This window comes from Sesamum indicum, linkage group LG13 (genome assembly GCF_026168435.1).
Source record: "Sesamum indicum cultivar Baizhima isolate 11 linkage group LG13, ASM2616843v1, whole genome shotgun sequence".
In the NCBI taxonomy this organism is placed as follows: Eukaryota; Viridiplantae; Streptophyta; class Magnoliopsida; order Lamiales; family Pedaliaceae; genus Sesamum; species Sesamum indicum.
In genome coordinates, this window is record NC_142669.1 from 11,982,555 (window position 1) to 12,007,145 (window position 24,591).

The window sequence follows — 24,591 nt, forward strand, 5'->3', positions numbered from 1 at the left end:
AGCACGCCTTTGCTTTGGATAAAAGAGCAAACACTCGCGACAACACAGAGTCGCATATTCAGCCGTTGACCATTTTCTCACCACAACCAAAAAGGTCTAATAATTCAGTCAAGATTCAAACCATTTTCAGTGATTATGTCAAATCAAAATCCATTAGAGCTACATCCAATTCAAACAAATCAAAAGTCCACTCCAAAAAAGAATATTGGATGTTTTGTGGGTTTTTTCTTTTTAAAAGTTTGTTACGTATGTACAATAGTTTTAGATATTTCATCGTTACAGTATATAGCATATAAAGGTTTAATTCAATTTACCCTCTGTGATATTGCAAATAAATAAATTAATTTTCTATAAAAAAATAGCAATTTACACTCCTGTGATTTTTAAGATGAAGCAATTTACCTCCATATCCAATGATGTAAATTGCTTCATTTTAAAAAATATAGGGAGATAAATTGCTACATTTAAGAAACACGGGAGGAGTAAACTGCTATTCTTTTTATAGGGGATAATTTGCTTATTTACAATATCACATAGGGATTGCTCGTATTTTTGTTTTATTTTTATTGGTAAGAACCGTTGAATTCGATAGAAATCTTTTATTGCTCACGGCGTATGTGTGACGAGAGAAGGTGGTTGGACCAAATATGAATTTTTGAATGATTGAGCATGTACATTATACATATGCATGCATGAGTAGGCCTGAAAAAATAATCAAGCTATTCGATATTCAACTGAAATCGATCGATAAAAATTTGTTTGAACTCGATTTATTAAATTTAATAAATCAAACTTGAACAAAAAAATTTTGTTCAGTAAATTCTTGGAGCCGAGCTCGATTTGATTAATTCAAAAATAGTAAATTATACTTAAAAATATCAAATTACTCGAGTTTGACTCGAATTTGATCCAATTAAGCTCATTTGAGCTCGAATTAAATAATGAATAAATTAAATTCAAACACAGTTTTTAAAGCACAATAATAATTCAAACAAATTTGAACAATAATATATTGGAGTCGGCTCGAATCATTCACAACCCTTATGCATGAGATAATCTATCACCTTACATATTACTTCATCCCCTGCACAGAGTCCTTCAATCTTTCTACTAAAAGAACAAATGTGAAGGGGACAAATCCAGCATAGATCTGATTATTTATCACTTCAAGTGCTCAGTTGGGTCTTTCAATTCACCCACAATCATTTATACTGTTATAAAAGAAATTTTTTTGTCTTTTCAATTTTTGAATACTCAAATTCACCTTTTATTTTTTAAAAAAAAGCTACATTAATAATTTCATAATTATATTTTTTTTTCCTCTTAAATACCCGTTGCTCCATATTTCTCTGACCTTACTTCTCCATATTTATACTATTAATCATTATAATTTTTTTTTTTCTTATCATTTCATATCAAGGTGTTTTTTAATATGCTGGTGGAAACCACATGAGACAATAACTAGTGTATCTACACGCCAAAATACTGTGAATCATTTGCTGCAGCTAATACAGATTTAACTTGTATTAAAATTATAAGGAAAAAGTATTATTTTAGTCCGCTAAGTATGCCTAATTTTAATTTCAGTCCGATGACTATATCCATTTTTATTTAGGTCCAGTAACTTACGAAATTGCTTACTTTAAGTCCTCTGACTGATTTTCGAACAATTTTACCCCTATGAGTGCATATGGACTAAAACTGCCTTTCAAAAGTTGCATAGGGGTAAAATTATCTGAAAATCAGCCAGAGGACTAAAAGTAAGCAATTTCATAAATTGCTGGACCTAAACAAAAATAAATATAGTTATCGGACTAAAATTAAAATTAGACATACTTAACGAACTAAAATAATATTTTTTTCCAAATTATAATATTCATGCACCACATGGAGAAGTTAACTGAGGTTCATAACCTATGAAAGAAAATGCTACTTCTATAACTTGGAAGAGTTTGCTAAGAACCAGTAATTTGTCCAGCATTTTATACATTTCGTCCTCAGCTTAAACCCATTTCAAGTCACACCCAACGACCCATTTCAAGTCACACCCAACGATGGACCAATATTTGGCTAACCAAGCCCAACCATTCTTGTACATACGAAATGAGATTGAACAATAGTAGAAAAATTTTTCAGCCATATTACGCAACTTGATGTGGATTTTAATATGGATCTGATAGTAATGGCTCCAAGACAGCATGCCCAAGACCCGGTTACGCTCTAAGTAAATTAAGGTTTAAGGTATGTCAGTCGCACACCGGCCCACAAGGACAGTTGCCAGCGGAAACGCTGGATGAGAGACGTCTGGAGGCATCCCCAAAGGAGACGGATGTAGTCGATACAACAGGTCCTAGATATAAATACTCGGGCATTTACGAAACCAAGGTAACAGTTCATTGAGCATTATAATCCAAATTTATATGTACATACCTAACTTCATCGTCGGAGTGCTTATGTCAGGTCAAGTCGGCCACACTCACTCTATGTAGGTTCCGAGCTTATTCCTTCTCTTGATCCGAGCCCAATAGCCATTGAGCAACTTACTACCATTGGAGATCAGGACACATCACAACTCAACTAACTACCTTGTTTAATTCATGTACCCCAATGATGATAAAAAAAAATACCAACTCGTTTAAGTATACTGATTCACCGTATCAAAAGTAATAATTTAGAAGCTAAAAACTAAATATAAAGCATTTATGACTATTACAACAGAAATGCATTTCAGATGGATATCAAAGCAGATGTTTACCTATCCACCTTGCTTGGCATTGCAGCTAGTAGTTTCGACGATTATGCCAACTTCACCAGAGCCACCTTTGAAGGAACTTACTTCCTCTGTAAACAGCTTTTGTTACACATATATGAGCCTAGTGCCGTCAGAAGAATGAAAAGGTTCAGACGGCGGAATGCATACATAAAATTTGTATATACCTACGTATGAGTACAAGTATAACTAAAATCCATTATCTAGATATCCCTGCAAAAGTCAGGAACCTGCAAGACAATAAAGAATAAGAAGATAGATATTCCTGTGGAAAGCACAGAAAACTTCAAAAGCCCTGATCGCTATTACACTTACATTGGCGGCTAGAAAGACTTCAGCACAACCATATTCATTCGGGAAATCAGACAAGAATAAGAATCATGAATGTCTAGGAAAGAGTGCATGCCGTTTACCAGATGACCACCACACTCCCTCTAAAATAGCATTGTGAAGTAATGAAGTATGCTCATCGCTATTTAGCAATTGATCCATCTTCGAAGATAGTTGCTGTAGCAAAGGAACCCCCCCCCCCCCAAGCCTGGAGATTGAAAAACCAGACTTTAATCTTCGAAGATGGATCAATTGCTAAATAGCGATGCGCCAGCTAAAACTACTTTATCATCAGTAGTACAACATACCACTCCTAACTACAAATATCTCTTCTATTATCTTACTCCTGCAGCCACTATGAAAAGAAGAACATGAAACTACCCTTCATAAATCAAATGGCAAACCAATAAAAAGACCGAAAATATACAAGAGTATAGCCTCAACAATGTCCACATAGGTATTTCTTTATGAACCTATTAGTTTGTGTTAAAGGTATCTTTTGTCATGACAGTTATTCTGAAAGCGACTATGGTGTAATAAAACCAAAGTGATAAAAGTGTTGAAACTCCATACAACTAAAGATGTCCTAAAATTAATTATCAGTTTATCAAATGGGAACACTAAGGCTGGATGTATGTTATCAGTAGTTTACACCTATGCAAGAAGATATATCTGATTACAAAATTAAGGCAGTACAAGATTTCTAAATCCGGGGACCAAATAGCAGAATCTAATAACAGCGAATTCCCCATTGCAACAGTTTGTTTTGTACAAAAATTACTCTTAAGGAGTTTGGGAGCTCAGTGGCGCTTCAACCTAGAGCGATTATGCAACTCCAGCAGCTGCTCAAGGGATACCAGAGACCATCTGTCCTCAGCTTGGGCAAACACCTTTTGATTGAGGGAGTCTATGATTATGCTTATGTTACCAAAACCATATATTTGATGGCCATCTTGCATCCTTCCAGGTTTAGGCTTGAACAACAGACCATTATGCTGAGCATGAATTTCAATAACTTCTTTCAAGGTCATTTCAACCCCACCACTGACGCCCTCTGCTTTAGCTCCAGCATCCAAGCCTGGAGAGGCCCGTTGTTGAGCTTGTGCAGCTGCTTTTTTCTGAGTCTCAAACTGTCTTTGTTCGCGCACTCTGAGGTAACTGATATTCTCTTTCAAACCAGGTGGCGCAACCTCCATTCCTTCAACAGCCTGGTTCATCATATCTAGACCAAGGTTAAGCCTATATCGAATATGCTCATTTGCCTGAAGTTCCGGAGGAAGAAGTTCTTTCCAGCCAAGATACCACTTGGTCACTTCCTCAAAATCTGGTTTTGAACACAGCCAATGGTATAAGACTTCTTGCCACTTATTGAAGAAAACATCCATCAACTGCAGCATGTGATGAGTAGGAATAGAGGTAACCCATGTTCGTACCCAATAGAATTGATCAAGATTCTGATTGGCAGGATTTATTTGTAAATCATGCATAACAGCCAACAACTTTGGAATGATGTATCGAACCATTAGCTGCTCCCAACTGGCAGGATCAAACACAGTTTTCCAAGGAGACAATATGTAATACGCAGACATATCGCTTGGGTGCCAGGCGTGAAGAACACTTGCCAATCTATTACGTATGGTGTGATAGCAATTCTCTAACTTGTGTCCCAATAGTGGTAACCATGGATGGATCCAAGAATGGATGGGAATGGTTTCTGTACGTGGATCCCAAGAATCCACTGCAGCTGATATCTTTGGCATAACTACACTGTCCAGTATGAGTTGTAAGGCAGGAGGAGGCAAAAGCTCTTCCCAAGATTCCAAAAACCTAAGCATAGGCTCAGGGTCCCGTGCCTGCCAAGAGTTGGTACCAGATATTCTCACGGCTGGGAATACAACTTCCATAAGCAGCTGCATGTATGGAGAGGCTGCAACAGAGAAATTCAACGAATTTTTGCCTTGCAATAATTTTTTCCACAGGGACACCACCTCGACTCCATGAGTTGGACTCTGAAGTGGGTCCCACCCCTGAAATATTCTAATAAACAGAGGTAGAGCATATGAGCACGCAATGCATGATAAGTTGCATAACGTATAATCATCTGAAAATCTTGTCTGCAAATCCATGAATGATTTAGCAAGTGATTCTAGAGTCAGTGTCCCTGAAGAGCTCTCCTCGCCTATTTGGTCCAGTATGCTCACTATCTCTTCCATGTTCTGAAGTTGCTGCTTCTGTTGATGCGCCTCTTTCTGCAGTTTTTCCTTTTCCTTCTGCAAAGCAACCGCAGTCTCCCTCTCATTCCTCAAATCTCTATCAAGCTTCTGTATGTCAAGCTCGGCTAAATCAACTATCAATCTTACATTGTGCTGAAGTTCAGGCATGGGAACATCATTCTCCCTGGCTTTATCTTCTGCATTCAAGTTCTCCAAATTTGTCAGAACACGCACCTGTGGTCCCCTCATGTCAACAACCTTCTGAACAACTTCAAGACCCTGTTCCTGCTTCTGGGCCAGTAACTCTTCTGCTGTTATATAAACCTTCTTCTTCTGAGCTTGCTTTGACCAAAGTTTCTCTCTTGAACGACCTTCTAAAGATTGGCTTGGAGGTCTCAACGATTTTTCATCTAACTCCTGTAATGCAGGGCGAATAGCCTCTTTATAATCATTGAAGCCCATTCCCATATTCTTTGGGCGCATCTTGGCCTCGATAGGAGCCAGAATTCCCTGCTCATTTTTACCAAGGCCACCTCCTTTGTAGCCCATCTTCTCAAGCAACTTCATCCCAATACCCTTAGTATGCTTCTCAAATGCACCAACACCAGCTGGGTCCAATTCTCTCCTGCCAACTTGAGAAGACTTCTTGGCTAGGATGGATTTTTCCTTCTCCCTTTCTCTGCGCAACTGGGCACCTTCCTTTATCTTCTTCCCAAAGGCAGAGGGCAGGAAGTTATCATCTTCATCCTTACCTTCATGAGCATGTGCAGCTTCAGGAGTGACATTCTTGGAAGAGGCCGAACCAAATCCAAGACCAGCAGAAGATCCAAGGCCAGTAGGTTTGACCTCATCTTCATCCATTACGTCATTATCCTCCTTGGAATTACGATCAATCTCCTCATTGGGCATAACAGTTCCAGTTGAAACAAAATTAACAGGCTTGGTGTAGTCGGTCTTCTTAGTTAGATCTTTCCTGCGCTTCTTTGATCCCAGCCCATCATATGAATCAGAGTCGCTGTCGCCAGCAGCAAATACACCATAAAGAACATCGTCCTTGGTCTGAGCATGTTTCTGTCTACGCTTGCCATAAAATTCACCGCCAATCCACTGACCATCTTCATAATCATTATCCATACTAAACCTTTCCATTTCCTGATATTCGTCCATCTTATGATTTTTGTAACAATAGCCTCCTGAAAAAATTAAAGTGTTTGATTAAGGTTCAATCAAGTAGCCATGATGAATCATATAAGTAGCAATTGGACTTGGGTGCGCACACACTAAACCTCAACCAATAATGCTGCCGCAGAGGGGAAAGAAAAAGGAGAGAGAAAGAAAGGTTTCGGATCTAAAACCTCGTTTTATTCAAACATATTGCATTTGGGAACATGTTCTAGCGAAAAATAAACAAGAACCGTCATTAGGCAATCCAAAGCGAGAAGACAAAATTACAATGTTAATTTTCTTGGACTATTAAAACAAACTAGGCAAGGCATAGATCACAGAACTCACTTGAGAAAGTGAAAAACCGAAGGGTGAAGCTGAGCGGCTCCATCAACAATTGATGGAGAGGGTTTCGTCAGGATAAAAAAAAGGTACATATGGTGGAATTAATCAAAAAACTTATTGGATTATCTTTAGGCGAAGTTTTCTAAATAGGTGGACTAAACTCATTATCCGACATATTATTACTTAAAGAAGGTTTTAACTATGTTGAGCAATTTGGGTCACAAAACCAAAGGTGTTATTCTTATATCTTATTGATGGAGCTATTGAACCCACAAATTCTCTGGGCAGCATAGTAAATATTCACATTCACTACTATTTATAGGAAACAGAGAACTATAGATTTAAGGTACAATATGGTACTTGAGTATGGTTACAACATTAAATTTTCAGTCATTTAATGAAGCAAGATTACCGATAACGAAGATGAGCTAGTGTTTCTTATTCCTCCCTACTTTATTTACTCAACCGCTTTCTCTTATTGCTGTATACCCTTTTTCTTTTTTTTTTAAATTGACAACTCTGGTTGTTTCTCACTGCCTAACATGTTGGAATCCTCCAATCACTACAAAGTTTATAAGAAATGTAAAACATCGGTAAAATTATTTCATGGAAATTTCAAAAGTATTGTTCAAAGATTGACTAAAAAGCAAACAATAAATCAGAGTCCATATAAATCCATATAAAAAGTTGATCTTAATACCTTAACAATCAATCAATTCGTAACTAAACAACAATAGAACCAAATCACAGTCCAAAAACAAATTAATGAACCTTAATAAAACGCCAATCATCATATAGAACATATAAGCTTGTCAGACACTTAATATGGGTTTTCTTCCCGGATGCGATTGTTGCTCTAAGCAATTATGGGTTTCTTCAAATCAAGCAGGTAGATATTGTCAGAGGAATATAAGGGAAATGTACCTGGAGAAGGTTGTGGACGGCGGTAGGGGACGGCCACAGCAACGGAGTTTGGCAGACGGCGGTTATGTTGTCCGATCGAGTGGTGGATGGAGGGTTTGGGGTTTTCTCGTGACAGAGAGAAGAGAAGAGAAAGGTTTGGGATTAATTGTAGTAGCTGCGGCACACTTTATATATTATTTTTTAAAATGAAATAAAATAAATATTTATATCAATTATATTATTTATTTTTATAAGGTAAAAGAATACTTAAAAAAATATATTAAGATAATAAATTATAAATATTTGTAGTTTATAAAAAAGTAACAAATAAAGATAATAAAATAATATAAAAAAATTAAAAAAATAATCAATAATTATAAAAAATCATAATAAATGAAGAAGTTAAAAAACTTAATTAATTAATTTAAATTTAAAAATAAAATAACATATCAAAATTAAATGAGGTGTTAAAGTGATGCTCTCACTTAATATATAGTATAGTTTCTGATTGTATTTATAATCACTCAAACCTAATTCTAATCATAATAATTAATATATTTTGTTTATTTATTTTTAATTAATATGGAAAAAAGTTATATATATAAAATATATTAAATGTAAATTAAATATAAGAATTAAAAAAAAAAGAAAAAGAAGAAAAAGTAGAAAAAGAAAACTTCATCTCATAACTTACCGTCAAAAATGAATTTTATTTTCAAAAAATTTCTAAATTTATTATAATTATATATGTTTTTGTTACTAATTAAAATTTTGTTATTACTAACTCTTACTAATTTATGCATTAATTTTAGAATTTTTTTAATTAATATAAACGTACCAACCAAACCCTGAAAACGTTTATGTTATGATTCTCGCGAGTCAGTTCCGTCAGTCAATTATTTTGTCAATTAATCCGCTAAAATTGCATAGGTGACCTACGTTTCCCGCTGATGAAACACGGCACTACAGTACTTAGCGCGCAAGTCTCTATCGGACTCTCAATGCTTTGTCTCTATGTTATCAACTTGGAACATTTCGAAGCGACTGTTAAAGTTGGTTCTATAGTTGCCAACTTATGGGCAACCCAACTCTACGGGTTTAACCTTTCAGTCTGTGTGCATTTGTTTAGACATTGAAACGTCATCCAATATAAGTAATAAGCACAGCAAACACATGAGCCGATGATGAACATTTACTTTATTCATCTAGTCAATATTACTTTGATAAAGATTAACGAATAGGAAAATAGTTAATCAAATTAGCTTTTTAGTCACTTATTCTAACATACGAAGCCATCCACAATGCTCGGTGATGGTGATTAAGCCACAAATTTATCCAATCCACGGTTAACTACAAAAAATAACGATCTGCTAGTAATTCATGAGGCCCAATACAGATATTCGATAAGGCCTAATCATTTATTTGATCCTAATGATGTGATAATACAATTCAGTCTTATTGAATATTTTATATAATTAGATAAATAGTCAACAAAAAGTATTAATTTAACATAACTCATATTTTATTCAATTGGGTCCTATCAAATACTTATCCCATGTACAAAAGAATTTAATGCCTAATAAAAATTAGGGTAAATTTGCTCCCTTGAATTAGTTGTCATGTAATATTTACCCTCTTAAACTAACATATGTAATATTATCCCTTTGGTTGGACAAAAATACCCCTTATGCCTTGAACAATGATATTATTCTCAATATATTTTAGTATTTTACATATTAAATCATCACTAAATTATTTTTTAATTAATTTTTTTAATAAGTGAAGAATTTAAATTAAAAGTGAAGTATAAATTAATATATATATATAGTAGATACACAATAAATATAATATATATATGCTTCCTAAAAGAAATTGACAAATATATATGCTTAACCAAAGGTTAAATATTTTTTAATATATATATATATTATCATATTTTTTAAAGAAAATATGTTCGAAAAATCGATATATGATTACTCATTTTTATCTAAAAGAATAAATAGTTAATAACTTAATTTCATTACTAAATTAATTTTTATGAATTTTTTTGTGTATTTATTATACTCATTCATTCCTTAATTTTGAGTCTATAAAAAAATAAAATTCGAACTATTTAACTAATTAATTGTATTTTACTTTATTATAAATAAAATATACTTTTTCCAATTAGGAATATTTTAATTAAACTTAAAATACAAAATTTCTAAAAAAAAAAAAAGAAATTCTTTGAACTAAATATATGTAAGGGCAATATTGTCTAAAAATTTAATTGTAGGGGAAATGTTACATTTGTGAATTTATGGAGGTAAGTATTATATGACGAATAGTTCAGAAAGACAAAATGTATTTTACCCTGGACGAGACAGTGCTGGTATGGAGCGGTGTTGGGAGTAGGTGGGTTTTGGGGTGGGGGAGGGAAGTATTTGTGTATATATATATGTAAGTATATATTTTATTAATTACGATATTAAATATGTATTTTATATATTAAATAAAATTATTTTATGAAGATGAATGCTGGTCGTAGGGGGAACATAATATAAAATATATTAGTTATTTTTAATATTATATATTTTAGATTTATATAATATATTAAATTAACTTTTTTTTATAATATATTATATATCCTTAACCGTCTCAATTTTTATATAACATATAATATTAACTTTTATTTTTGAATAAAATAACATATAATTAATGTATAAGTTAAATATCTTAATTTTATTTTATTTTACGTACTCAAAGTTAAGTAACAAATGAGTGTAATAAATATAAAAAAAAAAAAAACTTTCATGTAAAATCACTTTTCAGAAGTGCTAAGTTAATATATATTTTTCAAATAAAATATATTTAGAAAACAGAGTTGTATTTAATGATAACATTATTCATATTTTTTGTCACTAATAATTATAGATAAAAATTATTGACACATAATATATATTACAAATAATAATTTTAAGATTATCATTTGATAGTTTATTACTAATATCATATTTTCTTGTAGTGAGTAGAAATACACGATCTTGTTTCGAAATGCAACAAAATATTCCACCATTGCTAGACTACTAGACATTAACTTGCAACGTATCTTGTGCAAATCGCGAAAAGAAACCGATAGATGATGTCGTATATTAGTTAATGATAGAGATAATATGAGATAATTGTGCGTAGACAGACCATTTTCAATGGAATTGATGCAAAAGAAGGATATGAGCAGTGGTATGTGTCATCGTATGCTGAAAGACGTGTAAAAAACAGGTATTAACCTGAGAACGCATCTGTTTGACAAATTGATGAACGGAAGCTAATAAAACAACTTCGTTTTCAGACATGTTCTTTCTTTCTTTAAGAAATTACCAAAATTAAACTGTTTCTGACGTACTTCAGGCTAGCCAAATGCAATCCCTTCAATTAAGAGGACATGTCAACTAGAACCGACGCATGGAGGAGAAGTCATGGCACGACGTCTACTAGCATAGTTGAGGGCGATACTACCGATAGTGATGCTCTGCTTAATACTGGCATTTCGATACTCTATAAACCTATGTTTACAACTTTTAGGCAGGGTGGATATAGCTGGTTCATCTACAATACATATGCTTCTCAACATAAGAGATGATACTGAAAATTGCTTCGTCCCACTGCCTCCACAACAAGATGATTGAGTCCAATCGACTCCATACACACCAATATATACGATACTGTGTTCTACACAAGTTGATCTTAATCTTGATCTTAGCATTATACAATGACGCGCAAAATTTTCACAAATTTAGTTTCCATCGATGAGTACATAACGTGATTAATTGAAATCAATTTTCACGGCATCATCAAAGTCTACCGCAAATCAATATATATAATGATGATCAAATACAAAACGAACTAACGGGCCATGAAATGCATAATATGTGTCTGAGGAACGAAGAAGACAATCTATAACGGCACAGGACTGCGAGACATTATTTAAAGTTTGTAATAATCAACAATTTTGTACATAGTTTGATATTTATTTCATTTTATTGTTATTTAATGCATTGTTTTTCTAATGTCTTAAGGCCGTTTTAAAAAAATATATATTTCAATATATTATTAGAAATAAGTAAAAGTACAAAATAAATATACATTTTGTACAGTCTGCAGCATAGTTAAAAAAGATTAAATGCAAAGTGAATAGTTGCTCTCTCCTGAAGTTCGATATAATTACACATACATATCTTGTGGTTTAAAAAATTATATTTAGCAACTTTGAAATTTGCTTCAGTTTAACAAATAAGTTCCTCCGTTAGTCAAAACTCATCAAATTTTGATAATACTAACAAAAAGAAATTGGATAAAAATTCATATTTACCACCAATTAACTTATTGCAGGTCAAATAAATCATTTTACGATCAACTTATCCTTATACATCTTCATGCATTAATACATGTGAGTAGTATCATTTGAAATACATAATTCAAAATTCTAAATAAGAACCAGGAAGAAAATTTTCACAAGAGACTAAGAAGAAGCAATACGATGAAAAAAAGAAAAAAAAAATTGACAATCATGAAAAACCATTCGATCCACTCATTTAATGAGAAGTAATCAAAATTCCACACCACTACTTAGTTTTTAAACTAACATCAACAAATTCATATGCATTATATCAAATATATATTTACAAAAGAATTATCAGAACGTACTGAATTGATGATTAAGCTTGTCTTTAGATAATATAAATCAAAATATATTATTTTAATATCTAAAACTAAATATAAAATATTGACTAACAAATCTAATATATGGTGAATTTTGAAATAAATGCATTTTTTTGTAGTGGATACAAAAATTATAGCGATAAAATTCATATAAATTATATTAAATACTTAGTTTTAAAATAATTATCAAAATATACTAAATTATTAATTAAGTTTGTTTTCAGTTAATATAAACTAAAATACCATAATTTAATATCATCTAAAACTAAAATCTGAGATATTGACTAATAATTCTAATATATAGTGAATAATTGTATTTTGTTGTAATGGATATTGAAATTGTAATAATAAAATTCATAAACATTATATTGAATATTATTTTAAAAAAAATATCAAAATGTACTAAATTATTGATTAAGCTTATTTTTAAATAATATAAACCAAAATATCATATTTTAATATCATCTAAAACTAAAATCTGATACATTGACTAACAATTCTAATATATGGTGAATTTTGAAATAAATGAATTTTGTTATAATGGATATTGAATTATAATGATAAAATTCATACATTATATTAAATACTTATTTTTAAAATAATTATCAAAATATACTAAATTATTTATTAAGCTTGTTTTTAAATAATACAAACTAAAATACCATATTTAATACCATCTAAAATTAAAATAAGAGATATTAACTAATAATTCTAATATATGGTGAATTTTAAATATTAATTTACAAAAAAAAGTATCAAAATTTACTAAATTGTTGCCTAAGCTTATTTTTAAACAATATAAATAAAAATCCGTATTTTATTATTATATAAAATTAGAATATGAGATATATATTGACTAATAATTCTAATATATAGTAAATTTTGAATATAAACTTTATATAATATTGAATATGTACTTAAATAATATTTATAAATAAAAAATTCGCGAGCTCACGAACAGAAAGAACAAGCTCGAGCTCGAGCTCAAATGCGAGCCGGCTCGGCTCATCTTGCAACCCTACATGTGAGGAGTTATACATTCACTGTTATAAGAGTATTGGTCATAAAAAGATTTATTTGACCTGCAATAAATCAGTAATAAATCAATTGATAATAAATATTGATTTTCGTTCAATTTATTTTAATTAATATCATCAAACTCAATGAATTTTAATTAATAATGAGAACTATTTGTTAGACGAATTTAAACCTTAGAAGTACTAGATATAATTCTCCAAACCACAGGAGTCTATGTATAATTACACTAAACCTCAAGGGAGGGAAGTGTAAATTATCCCTAAAATAAATAAGCTGATAACCCCGTCCAATAAAATTAAGGACTTTAAATTTTTATTACATTAGTTACAAATTACTTCTATATTATAAGCTACATGATCTTATTTTATTCAAATACTTGAAGAAATTGTTTTCGGAATAAGCACGTCTTATAACTTCCAAAATCATCTTACAAGATATATGAGCTTATAAAATATTTTAAAATAGCTTAGCCAAACACCCTCTAACTAATACATATCAAATCCATTTATAAGTAGGCAACTAAAATTACATCATCCACACTCTTTTAATAAACACACTAACACATATAATATTTACTTGTAAGAAAGAATCACATTTTATGAACAAACATACACATTTGTGAAGCTACATACCTCTTTCTAGTTGACAAAGGTAATAACCAAAGATGTGGGATCTCCCATTTCTAGTGGAAGTTAACATTTCCCAACTGCATTAATGTTATCAGACCAACATGCTCATAAGAAACATTTTATATCATAGTAACAAACATGCTCTTACTTGATAAGTCGAGTGGTTTACAACGAAGCCACTCCGCTCTTCAACCATTTCAAGGCGCAAAACATATAGTATTGATTCGAGATATAGATCACCAAATTCAAGCAAAACGGTCACCAGACAGCTATAAATTTGATGATAACTGTGTCTATTACTCTATTTCGCACAATAATATGTCGGCACAAGAATTCCTCTTTCAAACGATAAATATCGTTCTTGCTAGGCAGGCTGAAGAACAAAAGACATTTTTCACCAAATTTATAGCAAGTCAATGTGCAAAATCTACTTTTACAGAATGGTTGAATGTGGGATGTTCAAGATGTATCATCCACAGGAGAAAATTGAACATATTCTTCATAGTGAAATATGAAGATGTTTTAGCAAAGTTTGAAAAGGAAAGGCCTTTGTGAAGTCAGTTAACAGAATCATTAGCCAGTCACTAATAAATATAGAGAACGCCATCTGGATTTTTTAAGCTTTTCGTCTACTCTAAATATGAGGGAGACAGATTTCACAGAGCACACGGCATGATGTCAAAGAGTCAAAAACATACACATGAGAGCTGGACGGAGAAGAATATAATAGAGGAGAGAAAGTTAGAAAAAATATACTATTTAGGATAAAAAGAGCTTCCGCTTCTTCGATTCTTGTGAAATCAAGTCACCATGGATTTCACATTAAGAGGGTGTTTGGGTGAACTTATAAGCTCTTTAAACATGTTATAAGATGTTACAAAAGTGTTTGGTGAATGTTTGGAGTGTATAAGCTCTTTTAGAGAAAGTAAGAATTCCTAACTTACTTTTGAAGTATTAACAAACTCCTTCAAATTAATTATAAATTTGTCATTACTAACATCTTATATGCTCCATTATCTTATTTTATCCAACAAGAACTTACTTTTAAAATAAGATTCACCATCTCACAAGTTCTAAAAACATTATATAAGATGCATGAACTTATAAGATCTTTTAAATAAGTTCCGCAAAAAACGCTCTAGGTGTACTTTAAGAAAAGAATGGCCCACATGCTTGATTTGATTTCTGAAAATCTCATAAAACAACTTAAAAGTTCTCTTCCACGGATGTGGTTCATACTTCTTGATTACAACGTATTATTCTGTCAGATCAACTTCTTCCAACTCCAAAAATCTTCTAATCCGTGATCCCTATAGCAAGTAAAAAAGACTTGTTTTTCTTCTCCTAACCACCACCAGCTTAGTCAGATTTTTCTTGCAAGGTTTCAGTGGTTAAAAGTGAGTATTACCTCAGAGAAAATTATCCTCTTTCGTAGAGTTCAGAAACTTCATAGGTAGAACTCAATAACATGGTGATTGAATCAAATTAATCAGTCAATGGATATGAAGTGCAGCAGTTGTAGACCACTGTGCATTCTCCGCTAACAGACAGCTACATGCAAATATTTGATAATCATCAATAAGAATAAGTAAAGAGATGCAGCAAAAGAGCTTAGAGCCCTGTGATAATCCCTTCTTTTTTTTTTTAAACTTCTACGCATTGTATATTCGGCAACTCATGTATGCTATTCATATGAGGTATTATAATCTAGCAACAAATACTCAGTACCTTTAGTGTTTCATATCTGCTTCCAAGTCAAAAAAACATCCAGGATAAGAATACAGACATCGCAAATGCTATGTTCTAATCACTGCAACTGCCAGCTTACTAATGTTCCCCTACTACCAAAATAGTTCATACAAGATTTCCAGTGGAATCATTCTAGTATCTCGACCAAAGGTGAAAAGGGCTTCAGGTTAACTCATGCACCTCAACGTGCCATACCCACAAACATATGGAACAACAATAAAGATACCAGCATAATTCATTACATAGAAGCTATAACCGGAACTTATTGGGATGATCATGAGAATGGATGTCCCCAAATGGAATAACAAAACTCGAAATACAAGCGAAACAACACACAGGAAGGAAGCACCTTTACCTCACAATTCATGAAGATTTAATAGAATCGACGAACCCACTGCTGAGCAGCCTTTCCACATATTTCCCCAGAATATCAACCTCCAGATTAACTTTCTGGCCTACTTTCTTCAAAGGGATCACGATTTTCTGCTGTGTGTACGCCACCAACATAAAATTGAAAGACTCTTCCTCATCAAACACATCTACCACCGTCAAGCTAGTTCCATCTACAGCAATAAACCCCTTGGGCACAATGTACTTCAACAGATCCCTCCCAGCCTTCACTTTCACCCACAATGAATCGCCCTCCGGCGTCATATCCACAATTTCCCCGGTTGCATCCACGTGCCCCTGCACAAAATGACCCCCCATTCTGGTACTAGGAGCCAGTGCCCTCTCCAAATTAACCAAAGACCCACTCTCCAATTCACCCAGAGAAGTCTTTCTCAACGTCTCCGGCGACAAACCCACTGAAAATTCAGATAAATCAGTGTCGAACTCTGTCACTGTTAAACAAGTACCGTTGACAGAGATGCTGTCGCCCAAGTGTACGTCTTCAAGAATCGTTCTTGCCTGGATTTTCATGGTAAAACTGTTATCTTGATCAAAGCCCAGTTGTTTAACTGTGCCCATTTCTTCAACAATGCCCGTAAAAAGGGATTTGATTGTGTTGGTGTTGAATTTGGGTTGCCGGGCTTGTGGGGGTTTGATGAACAAAGAGGATAGTCGGGGTGGTTTGAGGGAAGAATGAAGCGGCGGCTTCAAGTGGGTTTGGGCAAAAGAACTTGCGGAATGAGCAAAAATTGATGTAGTTTCGGCCGTTCTTGAGGAGGGTTTCGAGCGGTACCGAGACAGAAAGGTAGGTGGAGAAGAGAGAGCCATTTTCCCGATTCGTTAACACAGATTGTTGTTCAGTGGAGCAGTAGAGACGCAAGAGCTGGTTTGTTTACCTTGTATATCGAACGTGGACTTGACCTTGTTTTTTTGTTTTTGGTAAATTACATGTGAGGAGTTTTTGTAAAAACTTTTGTTTTTAGATAAGTAATTTTTATAGAAAAATATGAAAGTTGTAGTAGAATCAAAAGTAAATAGTGTTGTAAAAAAAGTGAATACCGCATAAAAGCTAAATTAGATAATATTTGGAGAAAAATCACTTGTGAAATAAATTTAATTGATCAAAAAGACCGTTTTGTCCCTATATGTTAAAAAGATACTATTTTATGCTTATTATTTCACTTATCGTATGCCAATAATTATTATTTTTCCATAAAAAATAATAAATTCTATTTTGACTAGTATATTTCCCATTTATTTTTTAAAAAATATGTTTAATCAAATAATAATATAATCAGGTGATATAGCAAATAAAATATAGATATTTAAAAATATTAAATATGTGAAAATATAAATTTAATTATTTAGATTATTTGAAAACTTCAACATCAATTTTAAATATATAATTTTAAAATAAATTAAAAATAATAAGTCGAATTTAGATTATTATAATAAAGGTAAAGTAGTCAAAATAAAGTTAGATTTATTAACAAAAAAGTCAAAGCCCAAGGTGCTTTTAGCTTTTGGTCTAAAAGTGCTTTTCTTTCTTGTTTTAGAAGTAGAAGTTGGCATCCCAAACGTAAATGAGATCTCATTGGTCTTTGCATGAATACACTGTTAGAGGAGAAGAGTTTGAAGAAAGTCTTCAAATCGAAAAGATAAAATTCCGTGATTGCATCTCAATAATTCTTTGTTACAACAGCCACTTGTTTTATTTCAAACTTTTTTTTTATACTTGTTCAGTACCAAACACCTAGGATTAAGGGACTAGTTTCCTTTCAATTTAAAATTTAAATATGTTTATTTTCATACTTCTATTGCATTCTTGCCAAGTCCAGGTCATATTGATTCTTTCATCAAAGACTACACCCCTTTGATCCAATTATTTTACAATTATTGTTTTCCATGCTTCCATCATATTATGGGGCCGATTCACAACCTTTCACAGGTGATATGCATGATATAAGAAGAACAGTGAAATGAAAATATAAAAATAAGAGGCATTTAATATATTATTCCTTGTGATAAAAAAATTGTCTTCGAGGACTTTAGTAGAGGCTAAATCATTTATCATTGAGGGGATGAGCTAATCTCATAAGGAATTCACCTCAAGGAGCAACTCAACCTTTTTTATTGGAAATTCCATGAAAAAGGTTCAATGAGTTGAAATAATATCATGAGGAGAAACTATTAAAAAAAAGGGTTAATTATATTTTATCATCCGAATTATAATCGTTTTTAGCATTTTGGTATCTAAACTTTTTTTATGCCAATTTATCATCTCAACTTTACGAAATTGCACTTCACTATTTTTAACTATTTTTTTATTAAGTTTTTTATAAAAAAAAAATCACATGCAGTGCACATGTGATATTTCAGGGATATGTGATGTAATATTTTTTATATATGCACCGCATGTGATGTTTTTCGATAAAAAAATCAGCAAAAGAAATGATCATATATGATAAATACAATTTTTGTAAAGTTGAGATATCAATTTGACAAAAAAAAAGTTTAGATGCCAAACTGTAAAAATGGACATAGTTCGAATGGCAAAATATAATTTACCCAAGAAAAAAAAGATAAAATGATCTGCTTCCCATGCATAAGGTGGACTTATATGAAAATGTGATGTCATGATGGGATTTAATCCTTAATGAAATCAAATGCAGGATTTCCATGACATATACTTTTGGTGGGCTCACATAAGTGAGAGTTGCCATGGGTCGTGGCTATAGGTTTGGCCTAACCCTAGAAACTTCATAAGAATTAGGATCAGAGCTCTGGTCATTAATGCACTTACCCGCTATAACCATGTCCTAAAGTGAATATCATGTGTATGGTAGTTGAAACTTGACTAAGGGGCATAATTCAAGACTAAGTCTATTATTACTCTTTCAAATGAATATTGCCAAACTAAGTATATGTTGAAGCCTAGAAGGCACAAAGTGATTGTATGGTATAAATTACCACCTATTTTTTGTTTCATATTTTAATTTTGAAAATTTTAAATCTTGTGGGGGATTATTGGAAATAAGCTTTAAAATCTTCTTATTTTACATTATTTCTAACATTTTATTATTTCATGATTTTTATTAATGACCTCATTTTATTTTTGATTTATTTTAGTATTCATTTATATGACTGTTGGACTTCTAATATTTATTTTGTGGGCCCTCTTATTGTAATTTATAATTTATTTTAATCATATTTACTCTCAATTTAAAATATATTTTAATAGAGTCATTATCCACATAACGCTCATGTATTTTTATCTATATAAAGAGGTCATTTGAGGTGATTTGTAATGAAAAACGTTAGAAATATTTTATACTCCCACAAGTATTTTAGTGATTTGGAGACGTGATGAGGATTGGTTCTTAGTCTTTTTGGGATCGTGTACATAGAATGAGATACTGCTAAGAGTTAATGGTGTTTTATCCTAAAGTCATGGTCACCAGTTAAAAATTGCACATAGGGAGACAGTCGTAATATTAGGACAGCGACAATGTCATAACTCTCCATCAGTGCAATTTTATTAATTTCTTGAGTTTTATTTTATTGCAATATGAACTTGTGTAATTATCATATTAATATTTCATATGTGAGATTATTTGAAAATATAACTTTAAACATAAATCACCCAATATCCACAAGAAGGATTCCGACGAGAAACAACATTCATAAAAAAAAAATCGAAAAATTTAAATATTTTATCGACAAAACCTTGATATCCAAACTCAATACTCCTGATGTTTCACACAATTATGTAATCTTTGGACGATAAACGGTTGTTATTATAAAAATTTAATAGGACGGACGCTATTATAATTACAACTTAAGGTCCAAAATGGCATTTCGGACGATTGAATACAAAATTTGAATGAAATCTTAATGGGAACTAATTAACGGAATGATTCAATCATTAGATGATATTATTATTACGAGAGTAACTATAATTTCTCAAATAACAAAAATTATTTTCATATAGTAAATACAATTATTTTATAGTTTAACCAGATTATTTATTTATTTTCTTGAATAGGTCCATGAAAATCAAATTTTTTAAGGGTGCTCAGGAGATTAGTTATTTGTCATCTTTGATATGTCCTCCCATAACTGTTGTTTATTAATTATGATTTTATTACATAGAAAATACCATACTAAGTCAAACCATGCAAACTGAAAAAACAAATAAAACACACAGAAGGAATTGTCAATACTGTCTGGTCTCATCCCAACATCACCGTTGTGGAGATGGCCGAGTTGGTCTAAGGCGCCAGATTAAGGTTCTGGTCCGAAAGGGCGTGGGTTCAAATCCCACTCTCCACAATTTCCTATTTTTTTTTTATTTATTTTATATAAATTCTCTTATGTACCCGGAATTTCCATTTTTTTACCAAAAATTAAAAATCAAAATCTATTTTTAGGTATAAAAGTATATATACATTTTCCTTTTCCCTATACATATGCTATTGCATTTATATGGAAACTTTCTCCACCAAAACCCCTTACCAAACATCACATACTTTCCATTTCACAAGAAGAAAAACCCTAACTTTCTCAATTCCTTCTATCCAATTTGATCCAAATTCCAATTTTCGAACCTTAACTTCATCTGAATTTTCTCTAAAGACAGGTCAAAAGCCTCGAATTTTACATCTTGTAAGTGCTTATTATTTCATCTATATGTCTTCTCGTGCTTATATCCATATATTTTTTTCTATACATATATTTTGCACGTGCATCGAGTGTGCTCGACTGCTGGTTCACAATTACCTGTTTTTCTATGTATACATTCTGCACGCACATCGAATGTGCACGATCGTCTCATGATCACCTTATCTTAAACGTATATTTTGCACACGCATCGAATGTGTCTGACTGTCAGTTCATAAATACATTTTGTTGTGCGTATATTCTGCGAATGCATCGAGTACGTGCGGTCGTAATTAGTTCATAACTGTGTTCATTTACATATATTTTATACATACATCGAGTGTGCCCGGCTCTCAGATTCATAATTACGTTATTCTGAATCATGTTTGTTTGAGGTTTGTGCAGTTGTGATAATGGGGAGAGGAAAGCCAATGAAAACCATCGTACTTAGAGGATTAGCAAACGCCTCCTTTTTGGTAGCGGCCATTGTGATGTTCGCGAGCTACCAAAAGGTTGATGAAGAATCCTTCAACTTCATAGCCAGATACAGCGATTGGAATGGTTTCATGTATGCCATCATCTCTTATTTTCATTTATATATATACCATCAATTAAATTAATTTTTTGAAAAACCGAATTAACTAATTACGTACAAATTTAAATTTTCGTACGAAGTTTAACTACCTTAAACTATACGAGATCTTCTGTCCAAATATTCCCATCTCGATAAAAACAGTTCGGATCTTTTATCACATTTTTACGCAACTGAGTAATTAACATGCGTTCTTAAAGTCGGGCCACGTGTAAATATGAAAATGAGCGAAAAATCCCTCATAAAAAAAAATTAGCAAATTACCTCATGTGTTTTGAAAAATACAGCAAATTACCCTTCTGTCTAAACCATTGATAGGGGCTGATCTGCTTCGTATTTCAAAATACAGGGATAATTTGCTAATTCTTTTTTCACAAGAATTTTTTACTCATTTCGAATATTATCGGATTAAATTGCATTTAACCACCAGATATAATATACTGGTGAGTACCGAAATCGACATGAAAGTGTGATTATCGGTAATCGTTGGTCGATATACATGGTTTGATTTCAGAAACTTATAACTATCCTGCTGTTAATTTTACGATGTTTTCTACAACTTATTCCCGTCGTAAAAGTAAAAGCTATTTAAATATACACATGTATAATTTGTCTTTCTTATTGAAAACTGCAGGTTTTGTGCAGTAGTTAACTGCATTGGATGCTTATATAACCTTGTAGTCCTAATTATCCCTTCTGGTAGTCAGCTCTGGAAAACAGTCATCGTCCTCGACGTGGTAATTATTATGCCAATCTATCTATCTATATATATATATGTATATTAGGATTTTATATATTGTTCATGTGTTAAATATTTTAAATTTTATTGGCAATAATAAATAAAAATTTTCTTAAAAAATATTTAACATTTGGGTTCGATGCGATTTACCCTCCTATGATATTAAAAATGAGCAGATTGTCCCCTGTGACAAATAAATAGCAATTTACCTCTCTGTGTTTCAAAAAAAATAAAGCAATTTACCTGTCTGCCTAAGGAGGTAATTGCTTCAATTTTAAAAATATAGGGAGCTGAATTGCTACATTTTGAAAAATACAAAGGGATAAATTGGTAATTTTTTTTCTTAACGGGATTGTTTGCCTATTTTTTCATAATACAGGTACGTAGGTAGATTGCAATTTACTTTTAAGATTTCTTCTAGCTACGTAAATGCGTCGAAGTATTATTTGAATATTTATTTAATTAGATATATTATTTACTCTCTAAGTAGTTTAGAATAATTATGACTGCTAAATAATTTTTTTATAGACTTTTATATTTTTACAATTAATTTTAATTATTATTAAAAATAATAGTTAAGTAAGGGTATGTAATTATTATTTTTATAATGGGGAACAAACACTTGTGAATTTATATTTTTATTCTATTGTTGTTATTGTTCTTTTAAAAGAAAAAAGAAAAAAAAACCAAAATTCCAATTTGTCTTGGTATTAATTTTAATTTATTGATTTCAAATACTTTTGTATTATTTATGAAAATGAAAATTGAGTTTTAGTGTTATTGTTTGCGTGTGATATCTTGGTTTGGTGGTCGAGACTGATGTTTTCTCGAGAAATTCGAGGTTTTGATTTCGAATTTTAACCCATTTTTTTTTGACTTATAATAAACAATCACAAAATTCATTTTAAAAAAATTAATGCATATTTAGAGTTTTATATTTAGAAAATTAGACGTACGTATCAAGTACACAATTTCAATAAGTTTGTCTATCTATACTAATCATCAAGTATGAGAGGCTAGACACTGTAACTACCTTTAATTGGCCAAATGTACGTATACTGATTAAAATGTCCTTAAACATACTTATTCTATACAAAACGATCGTATTTTTAATATTTTTTTATTAATAATATCATATTTATGTATTTACCAGTTTTGATCAATTTTTATTAGTTGAACTTATGCTCACACGTCAAATGTATTTCGGTAGCTAGTTTTTATTTAGGGTTAATTGTACTTAGACCCTTTTAAAAATACAAAATTACACTTTTTCTCTAAAAAAGTTTTGAAATTATAATCACACCCTCTTTTCAAAATTCTCCATTTATACCTAACCTTCTTCTGTTAGTTTTTGGACGAAAAATGCTGAAGTTAGCAAAAAAAATTAAGTAAATTTGTATATTCTATATTTATAAAGGGATAAATAAAAATTATATATATGTATATATAGTGATGTAAATATCATTACATTTTCACCTTTATAAATATTATTGAATGACGTGTAAAATTAAAAAATTACGTAATATTTTTGCTAGAATCGGCATTTCTCGTTCAGACCCTTACAAACAGTGAATTTTTGGAGGAGTAAAACTGTAATTTAAATACATTTTTAAATGACGTATGATTGTAATTAATCCTTTGATGAAGTGATGTTTGTATGTATATGTAGATAGTGAATATGGTAGTTGGTGCAAGCCTGGGAGCAGGGTGGCAGACGTATCTGATGCTGGGCGAAGGAAACATGCACGCGAGATGGTGGCCCATATGCGGCGCCGTTCCGTATTTCTGCGCCAAAGTGTTGGGATCTCTAATCACTTCCACCTTTGGTTTTGCGGTCGCCATTGCTCTTCTCATCTGCACTCTTCACGTTAGTGTCGATCCTTTTCTCGTGGGAAATCAGTCTTAATTACTTCCTACGTTTCTTTTTTTTTTTTTATTTTTAAAGTCCAATGGTATGAGCAAAATATTTGGAATCAAGACGAGGTTGTGTTCTGGTCTGGCTGTCTGAATAATTGATTTTTGTAGTGATTTATTTTATGAAATTTGATTTTAAATTAGTCCCATTATATGTGAATTGTGGTATATTGAAAATTGAGTTAATTAGTATATTTTACCGTCGTGTGGTATTGCAAATGAGCAAATGACCTGCATATGAAAAAAAAAAAAAATTTAGCTATTTATCCCTCTGTGTTTTTTGCTTCATTCAGGGAGGTAAATTGCTTTATTTTAGAATATATAAAGGGGTAGATTGCTACATTTTAAAAAATATAGAGAGGTAAATTGTTGTTGTTTTTTTTTAAGAAATAATTTACTTATTTGTAGTATCGCAGAAATTGCTTATATTTTTCCTATGGAAATTTCTATTTTTGAGA

The 24,591-nt window shown here is 31.7% G+C and overlaps 2 protein-coding genes, 1 non-coding gene and 1 pseudogene across 3 annotated transcripts; 2 read left to right on the plus strand and 2 right to left on the minus strand.

Moving 5' to 3' along the window:
* Positions 1-3,648: 3,648 nt before the first annotated feature.
* On the minus strand, positions 3,649-7,901 carry STIPL1 (GC-rich sequence DNA-binding factor-like protein with Tuftelin interacting domain-containing protein). The gene is made up of 2 exons (XM_011099721.3): positions 7,747-7,901; positions 3,649-6,506 (listed from the first exon to the last, which is right to left on the minus strand). Exon 2 carries the CDS (start codon positions 6,478-6,480, stop codon positions 3,901-3,903), a length of 2,580 nt encoding a protein of 859 aa, XP_011098023.1. The 5' UTR covers positions 6,481-6,506; positions 7,747-7,901; the 3' UTR covers positions 3,649-3,900.
* A 7,907-nt stretch (positions 7,902-15,808) lies between these two features.
* Positions 15,809-17,123, minus strand: LOC105176808 (lumazine-binding family protein). The gene has a single exon (XM_020698867.2). The coding sequence runs from the start codon at positions 17,055-17,057 to the stop codon at positions 16,203-16,205; it is 855 nt and encodes a 284-aa protein (XP_020554526.1). The 5' UTR covers positions 17,058-17,123; the 3' UTR covers positions 15,809-16,202.
* Positions 17,124-20,480: 3,357 nt separating this feature from the next.
* TRNAL-AAG (transfer RNA leucine (anticodon AAG)) lies at positions 20,481-20,561 on the plus strand. The gene has a single exon. It is a non-coding gene; the product is annotated as a tRNA-Leu (tRNA).
* Positions 20,562-21,301: 740 nt separating this feature from the next.
* LOC110013117 (CASP-like protein 1C1 pseudogene) lies at positions 21,302-24,125 on the plus strand (annotated as a pseudogene).
* The last annotated feature ends 466 nt before the right edge of the window (positions 24,126-24,591 follow it).